The following is a 23,572-nucleotide window of genomic DNA, read 5'->3' on the forward strand; positions in this document are numbered from 1 at the left end:
TGCCTCTGCTCATCCTCTGATTCTTCCTGTTAGGCTGTCACATCTTGTGTTTCCTCTTTGTCAGAAGAGGACTCCTCCAGGTAAGGCATGGCAATATGCCTACTGCTTTTCTTTCTTCCTGGTGCTGTTTGTGATGGGGCCTCCAATACTTCACCTTTCAAAAACTCCCACCCATCATGAACTCCCTTCACTTTGAGTATTTCTAACTGTGAAATCTCACCTGACATTCATAGAATCATAGAGACCACAAGGACCATACAGTCCAACTCCCTGCCATGCAGGAACTCTCAATGAAAGCTGACAGATGGCCATCCAGTCTCTGTTTAAAGACCTCCAAAGAAGGAGACTCCAGCACACACCGAGGGAGTGTGTTTCACTGTCAAACAGATCTTACTGTCAGGAAGTTCCTCCTAATGTTGAGGTGGAATCTCTTTTCCTATACCTTGCATCCATTGTTCCGTGTTCTAGTCTCTGGGGCAGCAGAAAGCAAGCTTGCTCCAGCCTCAATGTGACATCCCTTCAAATACTTAAACAGGGCTATCATATCACCTCTTAACCATCTCTTCTCCAGGCTAAACATACTCAGCCCCCTAAGTCTTTTCTCATAATGCATGGTTTCCAGATCCTTCACCATTTTGGTGGCCCTCCTCTGGACATGCTCCAACTTGTCAATATCCTTTTTGAATTGTGGTACCCAGAACTGGATGCAGTATTCCAGGTGAGGCCTGACCAAAGCAGATTAGAGTGGCACTATTACTTCCCTTGATCTCGACACTATACTTCTATTGATGCAGTGTAAATGCACATTGGCCTTGAGTCACACTATTGACCCATGTTCAACTTGTGGTATACTAGGTCTCCTAGATCCCTTTCACACGCAGTCTTGTTAAGCCAGGTGTCCCCCATCCTACATCTTTGCATTTAATTTTTCTGCCCTAAGTGCAGTATTATCCTTCATTATCCTTCAACTTTTTGAAAGTGGTGTTCTTGGGGTCCAAACTCCACATCCAACTACACTCAGCTTTTCTTTTGTTTTATATAACAAAATCCCTGTCACATATCGATCTCAGTTTAAAGAATAATATGTGATAAAGGACCAGCTTAATCATTGTCATTTCTTAAGTAAAATACTTATCTGAGGCTTTAGGCATAGTTTGTTTGTTTGTTTTGTTTTATTTATATACCGCTATTCCAAAGATCATAGCGGTGAACAGCAAGTAAGCTAATTAGCAAGTAAGCTAATTTGCCCCCAACAGTCTGGGTACTCATTTTAGCGACCTCGGAAGGATGCAAGCCTGAGTCGAGCTTGGGCCCTTTTGCTGGTCTTGAACTCGCAACCTTGTGGTTTTGAGTGAATGGCTGCAGTACAGGCATTTAACCACTGCGCCACCAGGGCTCCTAGTTTGTTATTTCTATATTGGAACAACCATTAGAATAGTTAGATAAGGTTTAAATTTTGTATTTTGCTTTTCTTGGAATGGTTACTATTCCTATACAGTGTGACAAAGGTTCTTATATTCATAGGGGGTTCACAGTCTTGCCCTGTGAATCTGATTCCTCTTTTGACATTCTGTTTGGAATACAGTTAGAGGGGAAGTCATAATACCACCAGCATTCCTGTGTTATATGTTAAAGTTTCAAAATATTTTTTAAACCAAAAAGAAAAACTTTAGTTACTAAAAAGTATTTTTACACTTTTTTAAATTAAAATTTTATTAATACATTCTAAAACAAAACATGACAACAAACAGTTCACCAAAACAACAATAAATACAGACAATAACCCAGATAAGGCTCTGAAAAGTATAAATAAAAAGTGTATTCAGGGATCCTGAAAGACATCTTTCCATAAAAAATTAGCTAAAATTGAGGGATGTCTAGAGACTAAATCTTGCTGGATGTATTCAATAAATGGGTGCCAAGTCTTATGAAAGGCCAATCCAGAGTGGAAGCCTCTCACTCTGTTGTTATTATCTGCCATTTTCTCCATTAACTACAAGTCCCAGAGTCTAGTCCACCATCCTGCAATATTCAACTTTCCAGTTTTCGGCTATCTCAAGCCTGGCAACAGCCAGAAGCAAACTAATAAGTTCTTTATGCTGCAGAGCTTTATTTTCATTCATAAAATGGAGAACAGGAGCAGGAGTGGCAATAATTGTATACCTTGTTTAGTGATCTTGGAGATCAGTTGTAAAATTTCTGCCCAATACTCATGCGCTATGGGACAATCCAGCCACATATGTACAAAGGTTCCCCTACCTTCACAACCCCTCCAGCATTTTGGATTAGCATTGGTAGACATACGTACCAATTTGACTGGGGTGAGGTACCACCGATGGACCAACTTGATAGTATTCTCTTTAATGCCAATAGACCTAGTTTTAATTGGTAAATGAGTCCATATATTTTCCCAGGTCTTACTATCAATTGAAAGGGAAAGTTCTGCTTCCCATCCTGCCTTACAAAGCGTTGAGTTCCGAAATGTTTCTTCTAGTGGACAATTGTATATGCATGCTATTTGGCCTTTAGAATATATAGCCGGAGAGATGCACATGTTTTCAAAAAAAGTAAGTGGGTGAGGATATTCCTGTATCTGAATCAGTTTCTTTAAGAATAATTGTATCTGTATTATTGGATACCAGTTCTGATGACCAGGGCCCAGAGCACAGATTAGTTGCTCCATTGTGATAGTCATCCCATTGTGGAACAGGTCCCTAACTGTATAGAAAGTATAAGAATAGAATTAACACAGTTTGAATAACTTTTGCTAAAGTACAGATGATAGCTAGTAAGGACTGTATTCTTTATCATCTTTTATCTTAAATTCAGTCACCTGCAGATCGATGTAAGAAAATCCATGCTGGAGATGAAGTGATTCAAGTTAACCACCAAACTGTGGTATGTATATTTGAATTCTGTATCACTTGAAGATGAAAGCTGACTAGTTTATCAGCAGCATGTTCAATGTATTATTCACAATTTTAGTAGTATTTGCATGAGAGATTTTTTAAAATTCAACTTTTTTTGTTATTTTTGCATATTCTAAAAAGGACAGCATGAAACGAAAGGTTTGCAGGACTAACAAGTACCTTATATACTCAGGGACAGGTACCTGTGCAGGGGTTGCATTTTTTCATCCCTGCTCCCCACAGGCAGGACTCCCTCCCTAAATGTAACAAAATGACTCTGCTTCCCTTCCAACATGGCAACTAATTATGTCACCTTCTGGGAAGGGAATTGAATGTAAGCAGAGGTATTTCAGAGGGCAGGAGAAGGCCTTTGGGGGTATTTGCTTGGGAGGGGGGCTTTTAATGTAATGTTGGGATAAAAATTTCCTTAAAGCATGCTCCAAGATTAACACTTTGGAGTAAGCAACTTTGCAGGACTATTGGAGGGTTCAGCAGCCACAAAATTAGAGCCCGGAGGCTTCTGTTGTGACTTTTGGACCACACTTTACCTAGATGCCTGAATGTCTATTGATTTGGAAGCTTAGAGTTACCAGAAATAGGATATTTAGGGGACAATCTAGGTACAGCAAAATATGTAAATAAATAAATTTATAAATTAAAAGCTCCTTTTTTCTTCTTTGCAAATTTTGAAAATGGCTGTGAGTTTCTAGGCTAGTGGAATAATCTCATAGCCACTTGACAGACACAACTGGGGTGGGTTAGGACAGTAGACTGATCAAGCCCCTAAAAAGCTCAACATCCTGAGTATGGCTTGGGAGGTGAGATTACAAGCTAAGGATTTTTTTTAAATGTCACCTTCCTCTATTAAATATGGATATTTCAAGAGACGGAGGAAAGGGAGAGGGGGCACACTTTCTGTCTTTAGAAACACATACCACCACTATACATGGTCATCCCTGAATCTGAACTTGATCTGTAGTACCATGTATTTCAGTTGCTTTCCAGTCTTCTGGTACTCATCCCTGTTCCTAACACAGGGATATGGCTGCTTCAGACTTCACTTGTCTAATTAATTGGCACCGTGGATGAGAGATGTCCTCACAGGCAAGATAACCCCATGCACTGTGAACTTATAAAACTATTTCTTCCATAGCCAAAATGGAAGCCCAAACATATAAACCATTATTACTTGCAGTATGAAGTCAGCTTATATAATGTACCAAACCAAATTTCACTATAATGGATATAAAGCACACACAGGCCTATGGTAAAAAGAAACCTGACTTTGTAGAATATGTGTCAATACATTTGTTCAAATTTAATATTCCTGAAATGTTGCAAAATAAAGCTGAGACTACAGAGAAAGTCACAAACATAAGGATTTGCTACCTATGGGCACTGAACATTTTGGAAACATCTTAAGTGAGAGATTATGGCATACATTTGCCTATCTTTTCCATCAGAAGTTCACTGTATAATCATATAGGTGAACAATGTGTTCCTGGGAGAAAGGACAGAAATTTCTATACAAAGAAATAGATGAAGAATTTATGTGTGTGTGCATGCATGCACATGTGCACATGCCTTTAAGTCACCTGTTTCATAGGTTTTCTTAGGAAAGGAATTCTCAGATGTAGTTTTTCCAGTTCCTTCCTCTGAAATATATCCTACAGTACATAGTATACCCTACATTACAGTATTGGCAGTCTCCCATCCAAGTACTAAGGAGGGCAGGCCTTGCTTAACTCCCAAGATCAGATTTGTTAACTTTGGGGTATTTAGGCCTTAATGAAATAAATAGGTGTTACAAAATCCTTGTTTCATACTGAAGTGAGATGGATCCTGGAACTGCCATCCATTGCAGCCCAGCTACTTATGTAGGAAAAAGAATCATGCTGTTCTGTGAAAACAGAGAACAGCACCATAGATGATAAGAGTGCAGGTATATCTCGGGCCTGAAACAGACGGGTAAAAAGTGCCACCTTCGGGTCAATCCAGGGGCATGGCATGCACATGACACACACACCTGGATCGGCTGGAAGCCATGCCGAGGCTGACTAACACGATCCAAAGCTGGCCACAAAAGGAGTGGGGGGGAAATGCTCCTTGCCAGCGGTCCAATGTGGACTGTGGCAATAGCCAGCCTCAAGGCTGTGGTGTCCTGTTCAATCGTCGCAATCCTGCACTGATCGAGGGATGATTGGGGCTGGAGTGGCCTCTGGATGCTCCAAGCTGCCAGTCTGTTTGACCCCTCAGTTAACAATGTAGTTGTGTCCTGGGCATTATTTTATTAGCAGAGAATTTGATATCAGATGCAGAAATAACATGGGAAGAACAGAGATAGTATGGAGTGGGTGGGAAACATGCCATGGTGAAAAAATTACTCCTGGGTGGATTTTGGAATAAGACTTCAAGTGGCCTCTAGAAAGTTCCAGATAGTTTTTTTTTTTTACTTATGCCAAGTTTATCTGACCTGGTTGTTTCATTTCATATGTACATATTTGTTGGGTCTGAATGATAAGTATTCTGAAATATATTGAACTACTTTTCCTTTTATGATGTAGAAACCTATTCTTCGTATGCTATTTTTGCCTCTGGTGCCAAGGTTTTTTTTAATTACAGAAACACATTTATTTTGTTAATAGAGATATAAATTTGTAGGAAGGTACATCTTAGGTACCTCAAGGCATCCTGATTTCACTCTGGTAGATATGTATATGGATAGACCTCATGCTTGCACAGTTTATGTTTGTTGTTGCTTGTGTTTTTTTATACAAAAACAAAAAGTAAATCCTTGATGTCCAAATAGTGGCTATAAAATAGTGTTCCCATGGAGTTAACTGTTTGGTATATTCCATGAGCTCTACACTGCAGTAATTCCCATGTTATTTCTCCTCTGGTACCAAATTTTCTGTTCAAGCAATAATGTTCCACGAACACATCATCTTAGTTAATTGCGGTATAACTGTGCCTGTATTTTTTTTTTCTAAGCAAGCTAATAGTGACTTTGGGAAGAAGAAGATGGGGAATATACTGTAGTACAGAGAAAGGATATGTTATCAGGAAAAGATGAAAGTTTTAGTGGGAAGGAGAGGCTGGAAGAGCCTGAGTGAGCTTGCAGAAGTACAATCAAATAGGACTTTCAGTATCAGCTAGTGACTTTGTGATACATGTACCAATTAACACATTTCAACACTGGCAGTCCAATTAATGATGATTTGTTTGTTAGAATAAATCATCTGTTCACAAGTTCCATCGTACAATCTCATATGTATATTTTAATTGGAAACAGAAGGTCTGGAAAAAATATTTTTGATAAGTTAATAATATATACTATATTTTCATTTCATATTTTATGAGGAGAAAAATATTTCTAAATTAGGAAGAAATGACATTAAAGTAGTTTGCACTGCTGTATCTTTTGGGTTCTTGTGTTCAGCTCTGCTTCTTGATTCCTATAACAATGGAGATGACTGAGCAAAAGCTGGAAAGAGTAAAATAACCGCATGGCAGTATGGAAAAGGCTAAAAATATTACCTGGGAGTAAACTCCACTTACTTTAATGACACTTACTTCTGAGTAGACATGAATATGTTTCTACTTTGAGACTTCTTTTTGTTTTATCAGGAGAGATGGAAAATATAATACTGGGTAATACTTCATTGACTCACAAATTTAAAGCTCTGCTACTATGGTTCTTAATGAGAAGGATTTTTCAGATATTGTCTGTTACCGTATTCATGATCAAGGATTCTGGGAATTAAAGTCCACCAATATCTGGAGCGGTTCATAAGAAAATGCCTAGAGGAGGAACCTTTTGCCAGGGTTAGAAAGGAGAAGCCAGAGCACTCAGCCATGAAAAAAACTGGCTGGAGGGAAATGTTTGAAATCCATGGGTGAAATGACTGGTTGAGGCAAAACATTTGGATGTATGGCAACAAGATGCATGTCAAAAACAGAGTGGTGGAGCAGGGCTTATGGGGCTGAAGCATATAAGCTGATCACATGGCATTTGGAGGAACGGGAACAGAAGGGAACTGGGGGGAAACATGTGTTACCACACAGGGGAACGCCGCTAATGCCAAATCCAAAATGTCCCCCAGCTGTTCCTGGCAGCCAATTTTGAAGGATGATTTTGAACTGTTTTTCAAAATCGGCTGCCATGGAATGGTTGGGAAATGGATTGGGAACTCCCGGAAGCATCGGTGGCATTCTCCCGTGCAGCAACACACATTTTCTTCCATTCCATTCAATTCCATTCCCATTCCTCCAAGTGCCATGCAATAAGCTTAATAGACAGAACAGCTTTCAAATTAGCCAGCCACAGCAGCAGACAGAAAGGACCCATCATGGGCCAATTGTCATCTCACAAAGCACATCCACACAATGAACTATATTCTCCAGGACAAAGAAAAGAAAAATGTATAAGGAGCTCCAGCTGATAACTCCTATGTGAAACAGCTCAATTGTTGCAGGTAGAAATATCCAGTTTCACATTCTGGATATGGTTTTCATTTAGGAAGAGCATAAAGGCTTGTCTAACATTGAGTGAAAGGTCTGGTCTGACTAGCAGGGGTTTTTTAGGCACTCATCTACACTCCAGGTGCTCTGGAATATTCTGGCCCCCAAATTCACCCATTGCCATGCCATGCTCTCTTCCTCCAGCAACAGTGGGAGGTTGCTTTCCCACATGGTCCTCAGCTATTGCCAGGTGCCACCCTTTTTGCTATGATAATCCATCCAATTCTGCTGTTGAGGTCAGAATGAGGTGCCCAGCCACACTACTGATGCTGAGCATCTTTTTCTGATCTTAAAGTGACTTGTGCCTGAATAATAATAATAATAATAATAGGATTTATTTATATGCCGCCCAATCACTGGGAATCCGGGCGGCTTACAACAGGGGGGATAATAGACGGTTCCTTGCCCTCAGGCTTACAATCTCAGAAGACACAACACAAAAAGAGAAGGAAATGGTGCTGGGGGGGGGGGGGGGGGGGGGAGGAGAAGTGATGGCATCAAATGATAAATGGGAACCATGAGTGAAAAGGTAGCTGCCTATCATCATGGCAATAGGTGGGCTTTTAAAATGTGGATTAGGGGAAGGAAGCCCCAAATTGGGTGCAGGCACCATGAAGATGGTACAGATCCAATTTGGGGGTTTGGGCCTGTGTTGTATAAGCAGGACACAGCAATCGGGAGGGGGGGAGACTTGGGGTAGAGCACCCATGTAGACAAGACCTAGGACTTTCTTAGCCCTGCCTAAAAGTAATAAGGATCGAACCTGGCAAATTTCAGTGCTAAAGAAGTGCTTGGTCATTGAAATACAGCATTAAGAAAGGCTGGATGAACTACTTACTCAACATCTTGCATTTTTTAGCTGTGTGTGAAATGAAAACTAGACATGATATTAATACATTTTTAAACCTTTATTGTGAACATTTTACAATGCAAATAACATTTGCTTGAGGTATGTATACAGTCAGACCTTAATATCCATGTATTGTTTATTCACAGGTTCATCCATTCATCCAACATATTTTTTTAAATATAAAATTCCTAAAAACAAACCTTGGTTTTGCCATTTTACTATATATAAATGACACCATTTTACTATGCCATTGTATTTAATGGGACTTCAGCATCCATGGATTTTGGTATCCAAGGGGTATCCTGGAACCAAACATCAGCAGATACCAAGAGGCCACTGTATGTGTGTTAATTTATAACAGATAGGGAGGACAATTTAATGCTTTCTTTCTCTGCTGAGCTATGATTCAGGGTTCTTGTTGAAGCATCCCACCCCAATTGTGCTGCAATACACACATTTAACATGATGTCTAGTTTGGGACAGGGAGACAATTACTGCATGTCTCAGTTGGTTAGAATGAAAATGAACTATGGGCTGAAACAGATGGCCCCTTTACGCCACATTCTGGGTGGCTTGGGAGCATGGCGTTTACTTGCCACATGCTCCCAAGCTACCTGGGAGCCACCCGGAAACCATCAAGCTGTTTACATGGGGCAGCTTTATGAGGCTCTGGCAGTGTGGTGTTTAGCGTGGCTCCTTTTTCGGGCAGCTTCAAGGCAGATTGGGGCCATAGCATGAGGTTGCCGCAGCCCCAGTCTGCCTTTGGAAGGGGCAGCCTATTTCACACCCATATGTTGATTTTTTAATAACTGAACCTCTGTTATCTTATTTAGTTAGATCTCACATCTCCTGGTGGTTTGTTTGACTGTCTGGGGTTTCTCATTGCTGCCCTAGCACCTCTAGTTATTGAGCTACATAAGTGACACCGGTAGTAATCAAGGGCCTGCCTGGCTAACTATCATTTAAAAGGCACAATGGCTTTTATTGAACAGCATCACAAACTGTGGAAGCAGATAGATAACTTCCTCAAACTTTACTTTTACCAGAGCTTTCTGCCTTTGAAAGGTTCATGAAAAAGAGCAGTGGTAGATCCTTTTACTGCACACCCACGCACAACAAAGATGCAAAGCTCAATTAGAGTAAGAAGGCTAACAAACACTCAGAAGAAGAGTGGTAACAGGTCATCATCATTGTGTAAACTTCATTTGTGGTATGTATAACACTGGCCTGTACACTGTTGGAGGACTGAAACAGTAATAGCTAGTGGTAAGTAGTTACAATATGAAGACTTAGTTGCGTTACAGACCGCCTAAAAGTGGCGGTCTGCCGGTGGTGCTGGTTGCTGCGTCCGGGAACCGCAGCAGCCAAACTGCATGATTCCCGGGCGCAGCTGAAAAGAAGCGCCAAAATGGCGCTTCTTTTTGCGCCCCAGAAGTGGCACCACGAGGCGCTAGTCGCGCACTTGCGGCGTCACTTCCGCCACGCGACATCCGGACGCTATGCGTCTGCGACGTCAACGTGGTGGCCCCCGTCTGGAATGGGCGCCGCCATTTTGTGCGTGCTCCGTACGTACTAGGGTTAGGGGCGTTAGATATACAGTAGAGGTTAGAATGGTTACAACTAGGTACTTTTCTGACCAGCCCAAAAGGCCAAAAATGGACCTCCAGTGCTTAGCACATGCTTGCCCCTATATTAGACAAATGTTTAATTCTCTGCTGTATGTAGATGTATTGCATATATGTTTAATATGTATGCAGTGTCTGCTGATTGTTCAGCTGTATAATGTCAGACTTCACATGGCTCCCTGGAAAGATTAATGTTCTCCAGCCTATCCCATTTCTTTGCAACACATACTTTGTTCTCTGTGGAAGACATGGCTCCAATTTGTTTGAGGAGAAAGAGTTTCAACAGTTTAATTACAGTAACTGAGAATCTTGTGGGAGTATGAAATAGATTTGCCAAGTGATATTACTTGCATTTTTTTTTAATTCTTGTTCTCAGTTGAGGTAGCAGAGAAGTTTTCTTTTGCAGTTAGGAGGAAAGTTCTGAGACTGGATGATTGAAAGAGTTCTGAGAAGAATATTGTAACAATCTGCTCTTCCTATATTTGTTTTGAGGTGAGGGTTTGTATGAAGGACCCTTTAACCTTGGTTCCCATCGCCACAGATCATTCTTGTGTGTTCTGAGTTGTACATAACCTAAAGTTAGACAGTTATGGGTCCCTCTTTGGTGTTTTATATACGGGGTTTGAATTGTTATCACTAGGAACAGAGTTAGGCGAGATCCTGCATTTTACTGTGTTGGTGCAGTGAAAGGAAAAGAAAATTGTGATCATAGATTTATTTATTTTCTCTCAAGCTTAATGGGAGTGCTTTCACTTGCACCGGTTCTATTACCAAAGCATTATCATATTAGCATTGAGGAAAAGAGAAGAGTCTGGAACATTTTAGGACTTGGATTAAGCTTGCTTGTGCACTGGAACACTGCCTACACTATCGAGGCTCAGTTCATGTACTAACAGATTTGTATTGGTGATGTAGATGTGTGAATGTAATGTTTTGCTCCCATATCCACTACCATAGATTTGCTGCTGGATGTGTATCTTCAGTACACTTTGGTTCAGGGATTTAACCCAGTTCCTAAGCCTTCTTAGCTCATGTACTTGCTTGTAATGCCAAACAGTTTATTCTCAGTTAACTATTTCTGTTTTGCTGTCAAGAGAATGATAGGATATCATTTTGTTCTTCAGTACTACAGTTTAAATCATATGTGAACGTTTCAGTAGCATGTACCCATTTGTTACTTCATAGTGCTGCTATGCAAGCTTTCAGAATTATATACATGTTCTGCATCACAGTACATACTTTCTTTGATACTGTTAGAAGTAACAACTTCACATAGATTAGAAACTGTATAGTCCTCTTTGTTCTCTTCCCCCTTTCTCTGTTCTTTCTCTTACATTCTTCCTCTTCCACTCCCCCCCCCCCCCGCTTTTCATTGGTCTTTCTGTCCTTCCACCATGATGCTCATTTAGCCTTTTCTCTGCTTGTTCCCTTGCTGTGCCATTTAACAGGCAGCTTCTTGTCTCTCCCATTTGAACTGTTTGAAGAGTTCAAGAGCCATGTAAAGGAAAGCACTATTTGGAGGTGATTAGAGCTCCTATGGAGAAATAAGTCTTCCATGCCTGCCTCAAGCTTTGTCACTCTGTTTATGGAAGGTTTGCCACCTAAAGGTTGAAGATAGTAATTCAGACTAAAATTAAAGTATAAACATTTCAAAACAAAAGAATCCTAATATGTAGACTCCCAGCTTGTCTTAGTAGCCCTCCAAAGTTTCAGGTATTTAGGCTTCACAGTCTTGGAGCTAAGGCAGGTGCACACAAACAAATATAAGGTGAAATATAAACATTTTAATGAATTAATAAAAACCTATGTATACATATTTTATTTTATAATTATAGAAAAGATATAATAGCATAATAGTTAGGCATGCTAACATTTCAGCTGGCAATTTCAAATTCAGATAACTCAATCTTGAACTTCAGAGGAGCCGTAAGTAAACTGTTGTGTTAGCTAATCCTTTTATGATATAGGATTAATAACAGTACACATCAGCATTCTGTATGCATTCTGCACACACGAGAATTCCAGAGTGTCACAGTTGCATAGACAGCATGGTTGTATCTCTCTGATCCTGGAAGATAGTTTTAACAACATTGTCCCAAAGTTTTCTGGTGGACATGACAGCTGATGTTGTTCAGTGTAATTTTTGAGTAAAAATTAGTTTTAATCTAGAAAAAAACACTAGACACTAGGTATCGCAAGTTTAGTATAATGTGTTTTTCTTTTGTTTTATAACTTTTTTTTAAAAAAAACCTCATATAATTTTAATTCAAATTAAGTTAATTCATATTTAGTTCTTGCTTCCAGCTTCAGTTCAAGTATCATACATTTTCATTTCAAGGGAATATTGGTGAAAATCTTTCTCCTTTTGAAAATTGGTTGGAGGGGAATCTAAATTTCACTAAGGTTTCTAGGGTAACAATGTCCTCTCTGGGGTCTAGTGGTAAAGCAGCTCCTGAAACTCTGGTGAATGAATTACAAGCTTATATACATATGAATTAGGGGAAATTATTTCTGAATAATTAAGACCTAATTTTCAAATAAAACATAACCTCAGTTATGAAAAATTGAGGTTTAAAACAGTAATAGTAGGCAGTTCTAAATTAAGTGGAATTTCTGGATAGCAGTTAAGAATTAATGATGATAAGGCAGTATATACTCCTTCCAAATATGCCAATTAATACTAATGGTTTTATGCAATCATGTACCTATGCATTGGCTATATCGTAACTAAATTCAGCAATCAATTTAATGTGAAACAATGCAATCTCCAAGGAACAGAAATATGAAAAAATATGCATCATAATATGATAATATGAACTATGTGCTGTGGACTTTGGACTGCAGTTTCTATTCACTGAAATATTGTCTCTTTATTTAGCCGAGTGAAAATATAACTGGTATTGTTTATCAGTCACTCTTTTATTCTGGCAAATAAAACAAGCAAAGAATTAATTTGGACTAAATTTTCTAATTGATCATTAATGGATGAACAAGCACTGATAAAAATTATTCCAAATGTTCATATCATCATATCAATAATACATAATAATAAACTTTATTCTTATACCCCACCTTTCTGCTGCAGCAAACAAGGCTGCTTACATGACTAAAATATACTGGAATAATACATACTCTCAATAAATAAATTGACTCCCCCTTTAAAACAGGATCAAATACAATACAGTTTAACAATTCAACCTGTTAAAATGACAGCAATTTTCTAGTAGAGGCAGTGGTTACATAAAGTAGGGAGAGTACAGAAATTAGATTGAACTATTCTGGGAAGGCATTCTGGAAGAGATCCATCTTGACAGCTTTTTTGAAGCTGTCTAGGCTGGTTATTTTATGGATCTCTTCTGTCAAGGCGTTCCATAATCTGGGAGTGGCAGCGGAGAACATCCTCTGGGAGGTTGCCATTAGTCTGGTTTTTATAGGTTGCAATAAATTCCTCCCAGGGCAGATTGTATGGAAGTAGGTGATCCTTTATATAGGTTGGACCCAAGCCATGTAGGGCTTTAAAGGTAATCACCAATACCTTGTATTGCATCTGGAAACCAATAGGCAGCCAGTGAAAAGATTTCAGAATAGGTGTAATATGATCACTTCTAGTTTTAACAGTGATCAGCCTGGCTCCCATGTTTTGTACTAACGTGGTTTTCGGACTAGGTACAAGGGTAGCCCTATGTAGAGTGCATTGCAGAAATCGAGTTGTGAGGTTACCAGTGCATGCACTACAGTTTCTAGGTCCCTTATTTCCAGGAAAGGGCGCAGCTGGCGTATCAGCCGGATCTGATAACAGGCACTCCTGACTGTCGCATTCACCTGATTTATCATGTGAAGCGCCGGGTCCAGGAGCACCCCCAGACTGCGAACACAGTCCTTAAAGGAGAGTGTGACCCTGTCCAGGACTGGAGGTTGCAACCCAATGCCTGGTTTGGGGGTCCCTACTGTAAGTACCTCTGTTTTGTCTGGATACAGCTTGAGTCGGTTTTTCCTCATCCAGTCCATTACAAGACATTGATTGAGGGGAGAAATGCCATCTGATGTCATGACTGCTGACCGAGACATGGATAAATATATTTCGGTGTCTTCAACCTGTTAAATATATGTTACATATGAGTCCTTGTGAATGCTCTCTTCAGTCAGTGTAGATTAAATTGTATCCCAGCTGCATAACATATACACAGGATGTTATGCAAAGACAGTGTACTCAAATGATGAATCAAATCTTCAGATATTTTCTTCAAAGATATCTGCTATCATAATGCTGTTGATGGTTGTCACTCAGTCCCAATGCCACAGACAGTCATTAGCAATTCCTGTTCTTAAAAAGCAGAGTTCAGTGGCAGGAAAGGTCATTTTCCATTTTTTAGATTCCTGCAAACCATTTCCCTGATTTGAGTTGCAAACCTAAGATTGCTTCTTCAATGCTCACCTTTGGCTCCATTCCAGGATAATAAAAATATTGCAAAATCTTTCAAAGAACTTATACACAACAGTGTAACTGTGTTCAGTTCTGAATCTCCTCTAGAATACCTTTAGTTCCGTGGCTTTTATCTCTCACCATTCCAATGTAATATGCCGTACTCTCCTCTAGAGGAGTGGAAAACCTAAAGCCTGGGGGGGGGGGTGGTTTTCATTTCACCTTTTGTGGCATCCCCAAGATACTATTTAATTTACTCCAACCTGATTTTAGTCTAGCCCAGTAGCGTCCCTAGGGGTGTGTGTGGGGGGGTGCAGACCGCACCGGGTGACACCCCAGAAGAGGGGGTGACACCCAGTCGGCTCCCTGAAGGCACTCCTTAAGCCCATTCAGGTGCTGCTCCAAGTCTTAGGGGGGCTCTGGTCCGGGTGGGCGGCAGCCAGCTGTTTCCTCGGTTGAGTGGTCATTTCCATGGGCCTGGAGTGGTGTCTCTGGGCCTCAGAGGAGAGGTCTCTGGCCCGGGTGGGCGGCAGGCAGCTGTTTCCTCGGCCGCGTGGTCATTTCCATGGGCCTGGAGTGGTGTCTCTGGGCCTCAGAGGAGAGGTCTCTGGCCCAGGCGAGCAGTGGGCAGCTGCTTTCCTACCCCATGTGGTGCTTCTCCTGACTGTGCAGCCACTTCCATGGGCCTTGGGATGGTCTCCGGGCCTCGGGAGAGGGGTCTCTGGCCTGAGCAGCTGGCAGCCAGCTATTTCAGTGGTCCGCTCAGCTGTTTTCATGTGCCCCGCCTCTGGAAACCCTGCTCAGAAGCCCTGTCCCCCAGAAGCCCTGCCTCCCCACCCCAGGTGACACCCCGGGCAGGTACGCCACTGATCTAGCCCCAAACACAGTTCGTAAGTTATGTAAGACAAGGTTGAAATACAGTAGTATGGAATCCCCATAATGTTTTCACATGCCCTGTCCCTGGAAGCCCTGCCCAGAAGCCCTGTCCCCCAGAAGCCCTGCCTCCCCACAGCAGGTGACACCCTTGGCAGGTGCACCTCTGGTCTAGTCCCAAACGTAGTTTGTAAGTTATGTAAGATAAGGTTAAAATACAGTAGTATGGAATCCTCGTAACAGTTTCTGAATGGAATTGAGCATAAAGCCACAGAGCAATAATTCCTATGGGTTGGTCCTGCTTATTCACCAAGAAGAGCAATAACTCAAGTACAACATGAATTCATCCTCACATTAGCTGACATCCTGTTAAGTATGTACAAGATTGTAAGCCAGACATATTAACCCTTAACTTTTGAGATACTTATATATGGTAATAAATAATGGTATATGCCCCTAAAAACCTACCTCTTAAGCCAGGCAGTGCCCCAACTGAAGGGTTTCCCTGGTACTGCAGATCAGTGCACTTTGGAATGACTGCAGTACACTCCTGATCACAGAGTGTGTTGAGAGAAGCAGTTGTGGCAGGACCCTAAGGGTTCTCTCCAGCTGCCTGTCTCAACTGTAGAGTATACCTACATATTTACTACAGAATGCCTTTTCAGCTTTGTTTTAACTCAATTTGTTTTGTCTATAAGGGTGCACATTACTTGATTTTTCCTGATCCCACTAAAACAGCAGCTTTTGTAGTCCAGCCCTTTAAGAACTTTATATCTTGAAAAGAAAATCCCAAAAATGTTTTCTTTCATTGAAAAAACCCCTTAAACTAGCTTAGATTTAAAGCGTAGTCCTATAAAGCAATTTAAAACATGACAGCCATAGCAGTTACTTGTTTCATTTCAGGTAAACCATCACTGTATTTTTCTTAAACAAAGCAGAGCCAATAATTTTTAAATGCCAAGATCTATTAGCCTAAGATTATTGATAAAGGGACAGGGTTTTCATATAGTTTTCTTATATAAGGAATACTCACAGTTGGTTTGCTTTTGCCTTCCTTTTAATATAGCCTACAAAACTTGGTACTTCTTGTCAGTAGTACTCCGTCCAAGTACTAACCGGCCTGACCCTGCTTTGCCTCCAATTTCAGATGGGATCTGCTGCCTTTGTGGTATTTAGGCAGCTACACTTGTAAAGCTGTATTTTACTGATAAATGTTATTCTACCAATTTCATGCACACTCCCATTACAATAATATTTTGTGTCTTTAGCTATTTTCCTCACTGCTGATAATTTAAGATAATGTTTCAAAGTTGATAAGAAGACTTGTGGATAGTTATTTTCTATATCAATCCAAGTACCTACTCAGTCAGAAAAGCACTAATGGACTGGCCTTTCTCTCAGCCATCTTCATAACCAATTTCATTCTCTACATCCGTGGTTCTCAACCTTTGGTCCCCCAGGTGTTTTGGACTTCATGTACCAGAAGCCCTAGTCAGCTTGGCCAACAGTCAGGAATTTTGGGAACTGAAATCGAAAACATCTGGAAGACCAAAGATTGGGGACTATTGCTCTACATTAAAGCTCTGTAACTGCGGCCCTCCAGATGTTTTAGAGCTACAGTTCTAATCACCTCTAACCAGCATAGCAAATGTATAAGCTTACCGCACAGCCCTCAGGGATGGGATCGGGGTGTGACGGAAGGGAGCGGGATGGCAACAGAATGGGTGCTATCACTCATTTCATCGCACGCCGGAATGCCGCCAACACTGCTGGAAGTTCCCATTCCGTTAATGATCTGTCCCAGAGGAGGCAATTTTTAGGAACTGTTCAGAAGCGTTCCTGAAAATTTGCTCCTCTAGCACAGATCAGGAACAGAATGGGAACTTCCGGCGGCATCGGCGGCATTCTGGCATGCGATGCGGTAAGGTCAGTAGAGAGATTATGAGAATTTCAGAACACTTGGAGGGCCAAACTTGCCCACCTCTGCTTTAAATGCAGGTCGTATTGTCAGAAAGTCACAGCATTATAAAGGAAGGATACCCAAATCATTCAAATCATCCTTAAAAAGAAAGAGAAAAAGTAAATTAACTCTATTCTTTTGCTGACACCTATGAAGTTTTTAAAGGAAAGAAAAAAAAGGAACAGTCAGTTTTTGCAGGAGGAAACATTTAAAATATATAGTTGAGTGTGTGTGTGTGTGTGAGAGAGAGAGAGTTTGAGAACCGATTGTTAGAAGAGAAAAGAACAAGCAGAAAAAACAAATAATACATCTTCAAAAATGATGTAATGCAATCAAACTATCATAAAAGCAGAGAGAAAAAGTTTAAAAATGAAATAAGTCAGTTTCTCCATTTTCTCTACCAATCTAAGATACATTGTAGCATCTAGTACAGTGGGTCCTCCACATTAACTGGGGTTAGGGGCACAGGACCCCCTTGAAGTGGGGGGGGGGAAGCAAACAAAAAACACAATTTTTTGCCTGAGAGAACACCTTTCTAGTAATTTCCAGGTCACCAGCACAACTGTATGGTCAACATGTGCCAAAAGGGAATTGAGCTGTTCTCTCTAGGAATCTCTAAGTCATCCAGTGCTACTTGTGCTGAATGTTGACCAGAGAATCATGCTAGAGGAACCAGAGAGAACATATTAATCAAATCTGTGAATAATCAAATCCACAAAGTCAAAGCTGCAAATGTGGCAGGCTAACTGTACTAATATCGTATATTGTTGGAATATTTGCCTTTGGATCCAGATTTCATTAGTCAAACTTAGTTCCATTTCAGTAGAAATTAAGTGCAATCATTGGCATCCCAACATGATGTCACTTGGTGTGTGGGGCAGGGCTTCTGGGGCAGCATGTGTGGCTTCCCTTGGTGCTGGCCCATCTTTTTCCTAATGAGGAAAGGACAGGACAGTACAAGAGGAGGGAGTGCACATGCCTCAACCTTTTACTCAATAGGAAAGGACAGTGGGGAGGACCAGACCAAGTGTCACTCCTCTTCTGGGGTGTCACTCAGTGTAGACCACACCATTGCACCCCATAGTAACACCACTGAGGGCAGTCATGACTAAGAGATACAGACAGGACAAAAGGGACATCTTAGAGCTGCCCCTTTTAGGTTGGATTGGAGCCAGGGCAAGCAGATGCCTGGCCCCAATCCAGCCATCTTCTGCCCCCAAAAGGAGCAGATAACATCCACTTTTCGAGGTAGAAAAAAGCCGCCCATTTTCCCAAAGAGCCAGCTTTTCCCCTTGGCTCTGGGGAAAGTGGCATCTAAGCGCTATGCCCCCAAGCGGGAGAAAAGCCAACCATCTGTTTTAGCCTAACTTGACCTAATGATTTCAGCACAACATATGTTCGGTTAACAATGTCCTGAATCCTATTTATTCATTCCATCAGGAGTATAACTGCTGAATTATCTCTTGATTGGTGAAGCAATGCACAGGTAAATTTCACTGATTTTAATGGGTCTGCTCTAGTCATGATTAACAATAGAAATCAGACCAAGTTCTCGCTCTAACTCTCATGACAAAATAGGACAATACAACCATTCATTCAAACAGGGATTGTATAAGGAACCTTGGTGATGCAGTGGTTTGATGCTGTTTCTGCAGCCACAACGTTGTAAGTTCGATCCTAGGGGAGAGCTCCAAGGTCCACTCAGCCTTCCATCCTTTCATAGGTCGGTAAAATTTGTACTCAGTTTGTTAGGGGCAATTAGCTTACAGATTGTAAACTGTTTAGGAAGTTCTAGTTTATGGATAAATGGTATAGAAATGTACTTGCTATTGCTATCATAGTGTCAACCTTCTATAAAACTGAGCCTTAAACTTAACTGAGGTTTTCTTGGCCACCCCATGTATGAACAGGCAACAGTGTAGTGAGCCATTCATTTACTTCCACATTCCCAGTGAAGCTTTGTGTGCTCTAAATGGTCTATCCCCGTGGTGGTGAAGCTATGGCATGTGTGCCAGAGATGGCACATTAAGACATTTTTTTCTGACACATGGAGGGTGGGGAAGAGGAGGAAAAAGTACACACCTGTTCCTCCTCCTTCCTGAGCCTTTAGCTGTCTCCAGGCCTGGGAGGTGGGGGAAGAATTCCCACCCTGGAATTCCCACCCCCGGAGAGCAGAGGTCCCATCCCGGAAGTCCTGCGCCTCCTGGAAGTCCCGCCCACAGCACCGGGTAACACCCAGTGCCGGAAAGCCTTTTAGTTTGGGCACATGGTCCTTAAAAGGTTCACCATCACTGGTATCCATTTGAAATTCATTTTATCATGCTGTATAGTGGATGCTGGTTAATTATTATTATTTTTAAAACATGGTCAAATACCTTCACTGTCTTTGGAATCTTGGAACTAATTCTGGTGTTATTTAGATTTATGCTACTGTTCTGTGGATTCCATCCATAATATATATCCTTTAATTAATTTTAAAAACATGTTGCTACTCTACAGACTCCCTTTATAAGACCCCTGAGAGAAGTGCTTGATTTAGAATGATTCCATTCTATGGTAACCTCTAACAAGTAGTTGAAGAACATGGACCAAAGACTGTGATCTCAGACATAATTCCTGGAGGGTAAAAACAAATAATAGGAATTCTCTAAATAAAGAAGTTGAAGACCAAGATATTAAGTGTCTGTGAAAAACCAATTTATTTTTATCAAAATAGCTAACAGAATTTTAGACTTAAGTTACTGATTAGTTTAAATTATGATTCATATACAAGGCTCTTCCTACTCCAAGTATTTTTCACAATCGTGCGTAAGAGGAGGACTTGGAATCTGTGACTCTCTTCACCCTAAACTTCTGTGTCTCTGTCATTCCAGGCTCTGCCTCTTATCAACTGTAACGTGAGTAATGCATCCTGAGTCAGAGGTAACACCCACGTACTACTTGGCAGAGTCAAACATTTGGGTCAGTAAAGCTTCCAGCAGATGAGCTTTCGCTGTTAGCATATATTCACAAAATTGCTTTTTCATGTTGTAATTAACTACGTTTTGAGTACTTTTAATTTTAAAATCAGATGGTTTTGATGAAACCTTTAAAGTGAGAGCCATAGTCATCATACAAAGACTTGAGGGTTTTCTGCTTAATACACATCCTAGTTGCTTCAGTTTTTATCATTCAGTATTTCTGGTGTGAGATCTCACTGAAAGAATGAGAGAACAATTCTTCTTAGTAATTACTGTTTTAGATGTTCTGGAGCCAACTAAAAAATCTGAGCATTTTTAAATTACAGCATATAGTTGACCACCTTATATAGCAATAGATTATATAAACTGAATAGTATAATTACCTTGACTATAATCCTGTTCAGAATTACATTGGAGTAAATCTTATTAAATTAAATGGGATTACTTCCCAGGAGATATTTAAAGAATTTCATTGCTTATTATTATTATTATTATTTGCTTATGTTACTTATGTGCTCCAGATATATCTAACATTTTGTACTGCTCATTAAAATTTTAATTCTTTAAAAAAAGCATGAATAATGTTCGTTCTTGAAAGATAATGTATTAATATGAGTTAATTTTTATATAGGTAAAATGTGGACTGGAAAAACAGTAGTGTCTGTATATTATTTCACTTGCACATAGCCATCATAGTTTCAGCCAGTGTAACCATGTACAGAAGAAATAAAATACATTGAATTTTTGGCTAAAAAATAATAGGTTGGATACAGACTTAAGTCATAATTACAGTAAACCCATTTAAATGGGATTTAGTTAAGTCCTATTTATTTCAGTGTCCCTATTGTAATCATGATTTACTGGAGACTGAATGAAAGATTTTGACAGAAGTTAATATTCTGCTAAGTAAAAACATTTTGCAAAATCCCAGGAAATCCCTCATGCATCTCTATGTTCCATTCTAGGCAATTTTATTTTAAGCCATATCTGATTAAACCTGGATGGCTTCCAAAAATTTGCTTCATTTTTAAAAAAAGAAATAATGGTAATATTAGTTAATGTTTTTTAATGTTTTTTGGAGGGAGAAACAAATTAGTTACATTAAAGGCCTAGCAAATTAATTTTTATATTAATATTTTACAAACAAGGCATTTAAATTGCTTTCTGGGCAAATATAGTTACAAAGTATAGAGGGAAGCCATAATGTTTGTAGTCTGTAAATTTTTTTAAAGTCCTGTTAGCATTTTGACACATTCTTATTCTCTGTTCTAAACACTGGACAGACATGCTCAGGAGCAGCAAATCATAAGTCCCTGGATCAAGAGACTTTGAAAAATACCTTGAATGCTGAGACACTGAAGATTTTTTTTGGAATATGCATAGAGGAACTGATGTACCACCAAGTGCTGCCTTCCGAAAGAGAATTTACCATAAATGCCACTCTGCTCCATAATTTAACAAGGCCTTAATTTCTGGTCAAATATCAGGACTTTGACACAATGTCAGTTTTCTCAGAAGCTGTGAAAAATATTCCCCCAAAGTTGGCAAGTGACTTCTTCTCCATTTTTAACCTCTTCCCATGAGCTGTATATCAGGGAGCTTGTGCATAATCTTGGAATGCTAGAATGAGAATCTCAGGGAGGCCAGATGCAGAAGTGGAGTCTTGTCTCAGGTTTTCATATTTTCAATTAAACTCATATATACTTCCTGTGATACCATTTCTTCACTGCTACTGTTTTCGAAATGGACTCTGTGGTAGTTAGGATTTTAGGAGAGGGAGCACAGATTACTGGTACAACACAGTCGTGTCTCCTTAAAGTCCCTGGAAACTCCAGTTGAAAGAACCAAAGGAAAGATGGTGGGTAAAAGAACCACCTGATAAAAGAATCACCAAGTCATAATTCATAACATTTTAAAATAGAAAAATGGTTAAGCAAAGAAAATCTTCCTATAAAAGTCTCCAGTAGTTCCAGTCTTCCTCATCAAGATTTCCTTACATAGGTATTTCTTGCTGTATTTCATATTAATAATGAAGAATACATAATTAAGCAAGCACATAAGCAAGCAGGAGATATGTGAAGTCAAAATTTATTCCTGACGTTTCACCTGCATCTGGCTGGCAAAACGTCAGGAATAAATTCTAGGACACAGCCACTTAGCCCCCCCCCCCAAAAAAAAACAACACAAAAAACTAAGCAGGAGATACATGAGACAGTTGGAATATAGATAACTTCTGCCTATAATAATAAAATATATAGCTACAAAGTTAAACACATTTACTGGAAATCAATAGAACATTATCCAAATGAGGTGTTTTTAAGGAGGAATTTTTCCAGTAGTAGTTCCTATAAGGATTGTGGGGAACAGAAAGAAAGGAGAGCTGAAAGGCAAAATTCAACTAAGGCAGATATTAACTAAATGGAGGCAAATTAAACAAAGGAAAAACATGAAGGGTAAAGGCTTAGCTTTCTATTCTTTTACAAAGAAGTAGTTTGAATATTTGTGGGCCAACATTGCACCGTAGAACCTTGAAACAGAAGGGTATGGACAAAGACAAAGTGAGAAGAAATTCACTTCAAACAGAATGAAAAATCACTGCTTAGATTCATCTAGTTGTTGAGCCATTTATTCTTGAGTGTTCCACGAAGTCTTTCTCATTTGTACCATATTAACTCATATTGATCAGCCCTTCATACCTGTGCACTGAAATTTTAATACTCCCTCAATGTACGACTATTGTTTGTTCCCATCTCTTCTCTCTGGTGTATTTTTTTTCATTAGGAGGAAGTAGTTAAGCAGTACAGTCCACCTGCACCATCCACAGGCTTTTGCTTATGTGGATGGCAAGCCTGGTAGAGCAAAATGGTGCACACAGTGCCATACATGGGAGCATGCTACCATTAATATCAATGAGACTTGAGGTCCTGCGTTTTTTCTCATATGTGGGGGGAGGGTCCACTGTAGTATAGGAGTGGCTGGGATTGTCCTGTCACACAACCTATCACACCTGTCTTTTAGCCACCCACTTCCAACAGACATCCATTTCTAGCACCCATAATCTTCACCTTCTTGCTGCTTCCTTTTAGGTCAGGCATAGTAATATGTATGACAGGAACCCAATACTAAGCTTAAAGCAACATGCAGTAAACTGTACATTTTCTACATAATTTAAAACATTCCTTCATTTCTGTTTCTTTACATCCTACCATGATGGCAAGGTGCCTTGCAACCATGCAGAAACAGCACAGGCACATTGGTCCTAGTCAAATGGAGGGTGCTTTGCAGCATATTGGAACTGGAGAAAATTGAGCTTGTTTGGACTGAATTGTTTTGCTTTTGTGACTCCTGAAGAGACGGAAGCCCTTTCACAGTGGAGGTCAGGATGAGTCCATTCCCATACTGTTTCCCTGGTCATTGTTCCTTTTTTATTGTTGTTGTTGAGGTGGGACAA

The 23,572-nt window shown here is 40.1% G+C and overlaps 1 protein-coding gene across 5 annotated transcripts in view; it reads left to right on the forward strand.

Annotated features, from left to right (window-relative positions):
• Positions 1 to 23,572, forward strand: part of LOC149319447 (connector enhancer of kinase suppressor of ras 2) — a 197,707-nt gene that overhangs the window by 75,008 nt on the left and 99,127 nt on the right. For 3 of the 5 annotated variants that reach the window (XM_089511732.1, XM_089511734.1, XM_089511736.1), the window contains exon 8: positions 2,830 to 2,898. The exons of the other annotated variants lie outside the window; for them this stretch is intronic. In XM_089511732.1, the coding sequence (XP_089367858.1) occupies positions 2,830 to 2,898 (69 nt within the window). The remainder of the gene's footprint in view (positions 1 to 2,829; positions 2,899 to 23,572) is intronic. 5 annotated transcript variants of the gene reach the window in all.

The sequence above is a fragment of the Sceloporus occidentalis genome, unplaced genomic scaffold (assembly GCF_023333645.1).
Source record: "Sceloporus occidentalis isolate IW3139 unplaced genomic scaffold, rSceOcc1.0.p SCAF_2, whole genome shotgun sequence".
In the NCBI taxonomy this organism is placed as follows: Eukaryota; Metazoa; Chordata; class Lepidosauria; order Squamata; family Phrynosomatidae; genus Sceloporus; species Sceloporus occidentalis.